Source organism: Chiloscyllium plagiosum, unplaced genomic scaffold (assembly GCF_037043375.1).
Source record: "Chiloscyllium plagiosum isolate Xiang-an unplaced genomic scaffold, Cpla_swu_hap1 HiC_scaffold_36, whole genome shotgun sequence".
NCBI lineage: Eukaryota > Metazoa > Chordata > Chondrichthyes > Orectolobiformes > Hemiscylliidae > Chiloscyllium > Chiloscyllium plagiosum.
In genome coordinates this window covers 1,731,286-1,743,092 of record NW_028270174.1, presented here as the reverse complement: position 1 = coordinate 1,743,092, position 11,807 = coordinate 1,731,286, and the positions used below count along the sequence as shown (strand labels likewise).

General features: G+C 40.3%; 1 protein-coding gene across 9 annotated transcripts in view; it reads right to left on the bottom strand.

Annotated features, from left to right (window-relative positions):
• Positions 1 to 11,807, bottom strand: part of LOC122539553 (sodium/hydrogen exchanger 9B2-like) — a 187,908-nt gene that overhangs the window by 78,707 nt on the left and 97,394 nt on the right. For all 9 annotated transcript variants that reach the window (XR_015753290.1, XM_087979851.1, XM_087979849.1 and 6 more), the window contains 2 exons: positions 10,629 to 10,799; positions 9,147 to 9,289 (listed from right to left, as the gene is read on the bottom strand). Coding sequence is in view for 8 of the 9 variants with exons in the window: in XM_087979851.1 (XP_087835977.1) it covers positions 9,147 to 9,289; positions 10,629 to 10,799 (314 nt within the window). In the remaining variant the exon portion in view is untranslated. The remainder of the gene's footprint in view (positions 1 to 9,146; positions 9,290 to 10,628; positions 10,800 to 11,807) is intronic.

Here is an 11,807-nt window from a genome sequence, read left to right as displayed (position 1 = left end):
GAAGTATATAAAATTATGAGAGGCATAGATAGGATGGATAGTCAAATCTTTTTTCAACGATTAAAAATCTAATATTAGGGAGAATAAGTTTAAGGTGAGAGGAGAAAAGTTTAAGGGAGGTGAGCAAGGAAATTTTTTTTTTAAAAATTAGAGGATGGTAGGTACATGGAATGTTTTGAAAATGTGTTTCTGGAAAAGCGCAACAGGTCAGGCAGCATCTAAGGAGCAGAAGAATCGACGTTTCGGGCATGAGCCCTTCTTCAGGAATCAGGCTGAACTTTTCCAGCAACACATTTTCAGCTCTGATCTCCAGTATCTGCAGTCCTCACTTTCTCCCACATGGAATGTTTTGCCAGGGCAGTTAGTAAAAGCAAATACACTACCAATGTTTAAGAGGCATTTAGACAGACATATGAACAGGCAGGGAATAGAAGGGTATGGATAATGTGTTAGGTGGATAAGTTTAGAATGGCATCATTGTGGGCACAGACATGATGCGCTGAAGGGCCTGTTCCCGTGCTGCATTGTTCTACATTCTATATTAATACTCCATTTGCCACACTATTGACCATTCACTTAACTGTTCAAATATGTGCAGGCTCCTTTTGCAGTCCACACAGCTTAGATGCTCACCTAGCTTTGTATTCATCAGTAAACTTAAATTATTTTATGTCCCTTAGAGTCACAGAGTCCTACTGCACAAGACAGGCCTTTTGGCCCGAACTGGTCCATGCCAACCAAAATGTCCATCCACACTAACCCCATTTCTCTGCACTTGGCTCACATCCTTTTAAGGGAAAAAGTGAGGACTGCAGATGCTAGAGATCAGAGTCGAGAGTGTGGTGTCGGAAAAGCACAGCAGACCAGGCAGCATCTGAGGAGCAGAAGAATCGATGTCTCAGGCATTAGCCCTCCATCAGGAATGAGGATTGTGAGCCGGGGGAGGGGGGGAGGCGCTGTGCTGAGAGATAAATGGGAGGGGGGTAGGGTTGGGGGCAAGGTACCTGAGAATGCGATAGGTAGATGAAGGTGAGGGAGAAGGTGATAGGTCGGAGAGGAAGGTGGAGCGAATAGATGGGAAAGGTGATGGACAGGTCAGGAGGGCGAGGTGGAGGCTTGGGACTGGGATATAGTGGGGGTAGGAGAAATGAGGAAACTGTTGAAATCTACATTGATCCCGTGTGGTTGCAGGGTCCCTTTCCCTCCCATTCCACCAAGGACATGCAGGTCCTGGGTCTCTTCCATCACCAAACCCCCCTCACCACCCATCGCCTGGAGGAAGAGCGCCTCATATTCCATCCTGGGACCCTGTAACCCACACGGGATCAATGTGGATCTCACCAGTTTCCTCATTTCCCCTAACCCTACATTATCCCAATCTGAAGACTCCAACTCAGCACCATCCTCCTGACCTGTCCATCACCTTTCCCATCTATTTACTCCACCCTCTTCTCCGACCTATCACCTTCTCCCTCACCTCATCCATCTATCGCATTCTCAGCTACCTTCCCCACAACCCCACTCCCTCCTATTTATCTCTCAGTCCCTGAGCCCACAAACCGCATTACTGATGAAGGGCTTATGCCCGAAACGTTGATTCTCCTGCTCCTCAGATGCTGCCTGACCTGCTGTGGTTTTCCAGCACCACACTCTCAATCTATATCCTTCTAAACCTTTCCTATCTATATATTTGTCCAAATGCCTTTTAAATGTTGTTAATGTACCTGCCTCAACCACTTCTGCTGGCAGCGCATTCCATATGCATACCACCCTCTGTGTAAAAAAGTTGCCCCTCAGGTTCCCTTTTAGTCTTTCCCCTCTGACCTTAAACTGATGCCCTTTAGCCCCCAATTCCCCAATCCTGGGAAAAAGATTGAGTGCATTCACCCTATCCATGCCTCTCATGACCTTATACACTTCTGTAAGATACCCCCTCAGTTCCTATACTCGAAATAAAAAAGTCCTAGCTTGTCCAACCTCGCTCTATAACTCAGACTATTGACTCCCGGCAACATCCTTGTAAATTTCTTCTGCACTCTTTCCAGTTTAATCACATCTTTCCTATAGCAAGGTGACTAATTCTGTAAACAATACTCCAAGTATTGCCTCACCAACATCCTGTATGACTGCAACATACTTCCCATCTTCTATACTCAATGCCCTGACTGATGAAGGCCAGTGTGCCAAGCCTTCTTCACTGCCCTGTCGACCTGTGACTCCACTTTCAGAGAATCTTACACCTGAACTCCAAGGTCCCTCTATTCCACTACATACCTTAAGGCCCTACCATTCACCATGAAACTCCTGCCTTGATTTGACTTTCCAAAATGCAAGATCTCACACCTTGATTAATTTTTTTTTAAAATTATCTTTTTTTTAATCAACCTATTCAGAGATGTTTGCTGGAGTAGGTGGGACTTGAACCCAGGGCTCCTGATTCAGAGTAGGGACACTACCATTGCATCACAAGATGGTCCTTAGTCCCTTCATTACAGTTACTAATATAGATTGGAAACAGCTGTGGTCCAATAATGATCCTTAAAGCTTTCCATTCATCACAACCTTCCAAATTGAAAATGTTTTCTTTATTCCTACTTTTGCTTTCTGCTCATTAATAAATTTTCTAATCATGCTAGCATACTAATTATTTATTAATATATTAACCTCAACACCACATTATTAACATTTTCTGGCATTTTATCAAATGCCATTTGGAAATCCAAACATACTACATTCACTGGTTTCTTTCCCCTTAATATGCCCTACTATAAAAATCTAAAATATGTCAAACAAGATTCTGTTTTGTAAAAACACGTTGATTTAGAAAATCAGAAGGCTTCCTGATCTGCTAACCGACAACACACTAATTGGCCTGCAGCTATTTTCTGACTTCCTCCTTTCTTGAATAACCAAGCCACACGGACTAAGTTTCAACCTGCTGGAAAGTTGAAAAATTACAACTAGTGCATTCACCAACTCTACAGCTACCTTTTTTGAACCTTTGAGTGTAAACCATTCAGATCCTGGGGATTGTTGTTCCTCTTTTCAATAAGGGTAATAGAGAAATCCCTGGCAATTACAGACCAGTCAGTCTTACGTCTGTGGTCAGCAAAGCTTTGGAAAGAATTCTGAGGGATAGGATTTATGAGTATTTGGCAAAGAAATAGTGTGATTAAAGGCAGTCAGCATGGCTTGGTTAGGGACAGGTCATGTCTCACAAATCTTATTCAGTTCTTTGAGGAGGTGTCAAGACAGGTTGATGACGGTCGAGCAGTGGATGTGGTGTATATGGACTTCAGCAAGCCATTTGATAGGGTTCCCCATGGTAGACTCATTCATAAAGTCAGGAAGTATGGGATACAAGGAGATTTGGCTATATGGATTCAGAATTGGCTGGCTGACAGAAGGCAGAGAGTGGTTGTAGATGGAAATTATTCTCCCTGGAGATCAGTGTTGAGTGGAGTCCCGCAGGGCTTTGTTCTTGGGCCTCTGCTCTTTGTAGCTTTTATAAATGACTTGGATTGGGTTGAGGGGTGGGTTAATAAATTTGCAGATGACACAAAGATTGGAGGTGTCGTCAATAGTATAGAGGGCTACTGCAGACTGCAGCGTGACATAGACAGGATGCAGAGCTGGGCTGAGAAATGGCAGATGGAGTTCAACCTGGATAAATGTGCAGTGATGTATTTTGGAAGGTCGAACTCGAATGCTGAATATAGGTTTAAAGACAGGATTATTGGTAGTGTGGAGGAACAGAGGGATCTGGGTGTGCAAGTACATAGATCCCTCAAAGCTGCCATCCAAGTGAATAGGGTTTTTAAGAAAGCATATGGTGTTTTGGCTTTCATTAACAGGGGGATCGAGTTTAAGAGCTACGAGGTTTTGCTACAGCTCTACAAGTCCCTGGTGAGACCACACGGAATATTGTGTCCAGTTCTGGTTGCCCTACTATAGGAAAGATACAGAGGCTTTGGAGAGGGTGCAAAGAAGGTTTACCTGGATGCTGCCTGGACTGGAGGGCTTGCCTTATGAAGAAAGGTTGAATAAGTTTGGACTTTTCTCTCTGGAGAGAAGGAGGAAGAGAGGAGACCTGATCGAGGTGTACAAAATAATGAGTGGAATGGATAGAGTCAATAGCCAGAGACTTTTCCCCAGGGCAAGATTGACTGGTACGAGGAGTCGTAGTTTGAAGATATTAGGAGAAAGGTATAAAGGAGACGTCAGAGGTAGGTTCTTTACACATAGAGGTGTGAATGCATGGAATGCGTTGCCAGCTGTAGTGGTGGAAGCAGAGTCATTGGGGACATTTAAGCGACTGCTGGACATGCACATGGATAGCAGTGAGTTGAGGAGTGTGTAGATTAAGTTACTATATTTTACATTAAGATTAAACCTCAGCACAACATTGTGGGCCAAAGGACCTGTTCTGTGCTGTACTTTTCTATGTTCTATTTACTGGATTTTCATCCTGAAGGTTTTTCCCAAAGATTTCCCCTTTTCTTTTGACGATATTAATTACTAAAATTCTTCACTGTTTTAGTCCCTTGGTTTTTGTTACCATCTATCTCTGGTATGTAACTTGTGCCTTCTACTGTTTAGAAAGAAAACATTATTTCAATATTTCATTCAAAGGTACAGCATTGATAGGGAATACTAGCATTTAAAAAATGAAGACATAGTTTACAATTTTGTGTCCTTTGGACGCAAAAATACAACAAGAAAAATGATCCAAACGTAGTTAACAGGGGAGGGTAAAGGTTGCATTAGATGAAAGAAGGAGGTTTATAAATTTGTCAAAAAAGCAGTAAGCTTGAGGGTTGGGCGCATTTCAGAATTCAGTAAAGGAGGATCAAGGAACTGATGAAGAAATGGAAAACAGAATAAGAAAGTAAACACAGCAAGAAACAAATATAAAACTGTGCTATAAAAGTTTCTGTAAGTATATAAAAAGGAAGTGAAAGTTTGGAGGATTCTTGTGGTGCAACGGTAGTGCCCCCATCTCTGGACCAGGAGGTCCAGGTTCAAATCCTACCTTCTCAAGAGGTGTGTAATGACATTTCTGAAAAGACTGATTAGAGAGTATTTACTAAAAGGAAATAGCAAAGACAAATATGGACATGCATAGGCAGGAGAATTTATAATGTGGAATAAAGAAATGGCAGAGAAACTAAACAAATACATTGTATCTGTCTTCACCATGGAATATAAAAAACAAAAACTTCAAAAGTACTAGAGTAGCAAGGGATTAATAAAAATTAGGAACTGAAAGGAATTAGTATTAAATATTACGGTACAAACGTTCTCCTTTTGAGCTGTAAACACCTTTGAATCTGTGGGTAGTAGTAGAAATTTAATTGTCTGCAAGCTGGTAAATGACCTGGATCTAATGGCCTACATCCGAGAGGGTTAAAAGAAGTGGCTGTAGACATAATGGACGCTTTGGTAAGTCTACAGATCCTGGAACATTTCCTGCAGATTAGAAGGTTGCAAATATAACTCCACTTTTCAAGAAAGGAGGGAGGGAGAAAACTAGGAACTACAGACATGTTAGCTTGATATCAGTAGTAAGGAAAATGCAAGAGTCTATTATAAAACATGTGACAACTGGACAGTGAGAAAATAATGGTAAATTGGACAGAAGCAACATGGTTTTTTTTAAAAGGGTAATTATGTTTGACAAATCTGTTGGACTTTTTTGACAATGTAATGAACAAAATAGATGAGGGGGATGGGAGGGTGGCCTGTTTAGATTTTCAGAACTCTTTTGATGAGGTCTCACATTGCTTCGTAAAAAAAATTAGAACACATGAGTTACAGTACTATATGCTAGTATTGATGGACAATTGGCTAATGGACAGAAAACAGAGTAAGAATAAATGGGATTTCATCTGGTTGGCTGACTGTGAACTAGTTGGGCACCACAAGGATTGTTGTTTGGACCTCAGCTATTCACAATCCATAGCAATGATTTGGAGACCTAACATAATACCTTTATGGTAACCATTGACAAAATTAGTTGGTAATGTTTTTGTGAGGAAGATGCAAAAATACTTCAGGGGTATTTAGACAGACTAGCTGAGTGGACAAAGGTATGGCAGATGGAATATAATGTGGAAAGATGTGATGTTATACACTGATAGGAAAGCAGAGATGCAGATTGTTGAGAGATTGGAAAGTGTTGATTGTCCAAAGGGACCGGGATAACTTTTGTTCACGAATAACTGAAAACTAACATGCTGTTGCAGCAAGCAAATAGGAAGGCAAAAATTATGTTAGTTGCTACTGCAAGAAGATTTGAATACAGAGTAAAGAAGTTTTGCTGTAATTATACAGAACCTTGAACAGACTGCACCTGGAATAACATGTAGTTTTGATCTCCTACCCAAGGAAAGATATATGTGAGATTGCAGGATACAGGGATTGCATTGAAATTTAACCACATAATTCTTAGGATGCCTGAGCCGTCCCACAAAGATACATCAAGGAGATTGAGCCTGTACTCTAGAATTTTAGAAGCATGAGAAGTGATCTCATTGCAACATGATCTGGAATGGTCTAGAATCAGAATAAAGGATGGGCCATTGAGGATCAAAATGAGAGCAATTTATTTTACGCACAGGATGGTATATCTTTGGAATTTTCTACTCCAGGCCCTGAACCATCAAGACAGAGGATGATAGTTTCCAGATATCACAGACATCAAAGGATATGGAAACAGTGAGGTAATGGATTTGAGATTGATCAGCAAGATGTAGTTGAATGGTGAAGTGGTGTTGAAATGGCCTACTGCTGCTCTTACTTCATGAGCAGCATAGATAAGATGAATAGCAAAGTTATTTTCCCGAGGGTAAAGGAATTCAAAACGAGAGGGCATTTTTTAAGATGAGAGGAGAAATGTGAAAAAAAGAGACCTGAGGGGCAACTTTTTCACACAGAGGGTGGTTCATATGTGGAATGAACTGACAGAGGAAATGGTAGACACAGGCACAGTTACAACATTTGAAAGACTTTTGAATAAATACATAAATAGGAAAGGTTTAAAGGGGTATGGGCCAAACACAGGTAAATGAGATTAGTTTAGTTTGAGAAGCTTGGTCAGCATGGACGAATTTTACCAAAGAGTCTGTTTCTATGCTGCTTGACTCTATGACTCGGCAACATTTAAGAAATTTGACATCATCCAGGATAAAGTAACCTGCTTGATTGACACTGTAGCCACAAGCATTAACTCTCTCCACCACAGATGCTCAGAAGCATTTGTGTCTATTATCTAAAAGAGGCAGTGCAGAAATTCAAAGATCCTACACAGTTCCTTCCAAACCCGTGACCACCACCATCTAGAAGGACAAGGGCAGCAGATACATAGGCGCAACAGGACCTGCAAGTTCCCTTCTCAGCCACTTACCATCCTGACTTGGAAACATATTACTCTTCCTTCATTGTCAGGGGGCAAAATCCTGGAACTTACTCCATAAGGGCATTAAGAGTCTATCTACAGCACATGGACTTAAAGCCATCATTTTTAAGAAAAACTTTAGTTCTGGATTATTAGTCCAGTAACATTATCACTACTCCACCATCAGATATATTGATTTTGCCAGTAAACTGGAGCATTGTCTATATAACATTACTATTCAAGAAAGAACCATAGGATCAATTGAACAACTACAAGGCAGCACTTGGATAATCAAGATCAGTGCATATTTCTTAAAGGAATTATGTCTAACAAATCTAATGAAATTTTTTGAAGAAATAACTGACTGGATGGATAAAATGCATTAGATAATTTATACATGGCATATGATAAGGTGATTTACAAGAATCTATTACTAAACATTAGGGTCAATTCAGACATGAAACAGAATTAATGTCTGTTGCTTGGATTGCTAAAGGGCTAGAAATGGTCTATAGAAAAGTACAGCACAGAACGGGCCCTCTGGCCTACGATGTTGTGCCGAGGTTTAATCCTAATGTAAAATATAATAATTTAACCTACACACTCCTCAATTCACTGCTATCCACGTGCCTGTCCAGCAGTTACTTAAATGTCCCCAATGACTCTGCTCCCACCACCACCGCTGGCAATGCTTTCCATGCATTCACAACTCTATGCATAAAGAACCTACCTCTGACATCTCCTTTATACATTTCCCCATATATCTTAAAACTATGACCCCTCGTACCCATCAATCCTGCCCTGGGGAAGAGTCTCTGGCTATTGACTCTATCTATTCCACTCATTATCTTGTATACCTTGATCAGGTCTTCTCTCTTCCTCCTTCTCTCCAGAGAGAAAAGTCCGAGTTTATTCAACCTTTCTTCATAAGGCAAGCCCTTCAGTCTGGGCAGCATCTTAGAAAAACGTTCTTTGCATCCTCTCCAAAGCCTCTGTATCTTTCCTATAGTAGGGCGACCAGAACTGGACACAATATTCCAAGTGTGGTCTCACCAGGGACTTGTAGAGCTGTAGCAAAACCTCGCGGCTCTTAAACTCGATCCCCCTGTTAATGAAAGCCAAAACACCATATGCTTTCTTAAAAACCCTATCCACTTGGATGGCAACTTTGAGGGATCTATGTACTTGCACACCCAGATCCCTCTGTTCCTCCACACTACCAAGAATCCTGTCTTTAAACCTATATTCAGCATTCAAGTTCGACCTTCCAAAGTACATCACTCCACATTTATCCAGGTTGAACTCCATCTGCCAATGGTTTACTCCATGCATCAATGCTGGGTCCACCTCAATCCCAATCTACTGAGATGATTTGGACAAGGGAATTAGGAGGATATCATCAAGATCTGCCAACATCATGAAAATAGAAAAAGGTTAAATTTGTTCAAATGACTGCGCTTCATATGTGAGCTCAAGGAATGAACAGACATGTAATTATTAGCCATCACAGCTAAATTTGATTAGTTATTTAAGTCCTAGTCTTGTATTTCCCTCTTCTCAGACTAGAAATGCCAAGGTTGCTCTGTTTAAGATCATCTAATTTTGTACAGATCAAGGATCAAACTTACAGCCCATATGTTGACCACCACATAATTATAGTTCATTTAGCTTTTATTGTTTCACCGTCAAAATGAACTTGACTGTCAATATATAAACAAACAATATTTGAACAAATAAACATAATTTGTACCTTTGCGTCCAGCCCAAGTCCTGCTCGGGTCAGGATAATTGCAAGTGCTATACTTCTTAAGGACGAGGACCACTTGTAATCAATGAAAATAGCATCACTGACAACAGGAATATTTCGGAGAACAAAACCAGCTAGAAGCATTCCTAATACACAAATACAAAGAAAATATATTACAGACTAAACTGCTACTGGATAACTTAAATACAAATGCACCATTAAAGGATAAACATTTCACTCTAGTTCAATGTTTAGAAAAAAATTGGCCATCAAAAGAGACAAAAATGTGTATAAACTGAACAGCTAAATGCAATATAAATGAAACCCCTTATTTTCAAATAAATATTTCTTTCCAATGTTCTAAGCACCATCATGATTCAGATCAAGGCTTTGAAACTACATAAAAGATTTGAAATTGTGCAATAACTATCACACATAAAATATTTTAACAATTTTATGATAATATTTTCATCAATAGATTAGATTAGATTAGATTACTTACAGTGTGGAAACAGGCCCTTCGGCCCAACAAGTCCACACCAACCCGCCGAAGCGTAACCCATCCATACCCCTACATTTACCCCTTTACACTACGGGCAATTTAGCATGGCCAATTCACCTGACTTGCACATCTTTGGACTGTGGGAGGAAACCGGAGCCCCCGGAGGAAACCCACGCAGACACGGGGAGAACGTGCAAACTCCACACAGTCAGTCGCCTGAGGCGGGAATTGAACCCGGGTCTCTGGCGCTGCGAGGCAGCAGTGCTAACCACTGTGCCACCGTGCCGCCCACCGGCAGAATCTTTTTTGTTCAAATGAAGGATGGAGAAAAATATTCCAATATGGATTTAATTAATACAAACACAAATACAATGTTAATGTAGACTCAAAATGTGTAAGTCAGTATCATGGAAATTGGTCTGCAATGTGAAGATAAAAGGTCTTGAATTTATACTGTACATTTAGCTATTTTAAGACATTCTAAAGCACTTTACAGATACTTATGTATTACTGTTGTAATGTAGGAAGCAGAGCAGTCAAGAACACAGAGGAGAATGCCCTACTCTTCTTCAAAGCAGTTAAATGAAATATTTTATATTCATCTTCAATAAAAAGTAGTTAATATTACATTACAACACTCCTTCAAGCGAGGACTTATTTGTCTGCTCAAGGGAAATCAAAAATTCTTATCAATATTTAGATCACAGTTGGACGTTCCTTGGGTGGGCCAACATTTCTTTCCTTTACAACACCCTGCAATACGGATCACCTTTTAATTAATTAATTTCCTGCTTATGGTACCACACTGAAAGTTCGCTTCTGCTTTTGCCAACTGCAAAGTTATTACACTTTCAATTTGATCCATTGGTTTGAAGTATTTAGAAAATGATAAATATTAGTTAAAAACAAATCTTTTACTTGTTATACTTCAATATAGTCATGCAACGTTAATATTTTCATCACTATCTCTTTCATTTTCTTACCTAGAAGACCAGGTAATGGAGGTAAGTTAGGAAGTTTGATCATTCCAACAATCTTCCCTCCCAGAACTGCACACACAAACAGAATCAGATTTCCAAACAAATTACCACCGGGAAGGCACTCTGGACCTGTAATTGACCAGACAACTGCCCACAGAAGGATCACCATAATCACTAGAAAACAAGGTAAAAACTGATTAATACAAAGAATTTGAAGTTAGTCTTTGCATCCATCAAGAAACACTCAACAGGAGTTTTCTTTTCTTTTATCCAATTCCTTTATTTATTTAAAAGGGGAAATATACAAAAAGAAAGGTAACCACAGACCAGTTAGTTTAACACCTGTCATTGAGAAAATGTTAGAATCTATTATAAAGAATGTAATAGCATAATATTCAGAAATACATGTGATCAAGCAGAGTCAGCATGGCTTCATGAAAGGGAAATCATGCCTGATAAATTTACTAGAATTCTTTGAGCGGGTAACAAGCAGGATAAAGGGGAAGTAATAGATGTAATATATTTGGAGTTTTAGAAAGTGTTTGATAAGGTACCACACATTAGAAACACAGAAAGTAGGAACAGGAGTGACCAGGTCAGTCAGTCTTTCAAGCCTCCTCCACCATTCAAAATGGTCATGGTTGATCATCCAACTCGGTACCCCATTCCAGCTTTTACCCCATACCTTTAATTCCTTTACTGAAAATGTGTTGCTGGAAAAGCGCAGCAGGTCAGGCAGCATCCAGGGAACAGGAGAATCGACGTTGCGGGCATAAGCCCTTCTTCAGGGCTTATGCCCGCATTTTCAGCTCTGATCTCCAGCATCTGCAGACCTCACTTTCTCCTTTAATTCCTTTAGCCCTAAGAACTATATCTAATCCTTCTTGAAAGCATTTTGGCCTCAACCGCTTTCTGTAGGCAATAATTCCACAGACTCACCACTCTGAGTGAAAACATTTCTTCTCATTGCAGTCCTAAATGGCCTACCCCATATCCTTAGAGTGTGATCCCTAGTTCTGCGATCCCTGGTCATTGGGAATATCCTTCCTATGTTTACCCTTTCTAGTCCTGCTCGAATTTTATAAGTTTCTATGCAACTCCCCCGCCTCATTCTTCTAAAGTCCAATTAATATAGTCCAGTCTCTCTTCACACATCAGTCCTGCCACTCCAGGAATCAGTCT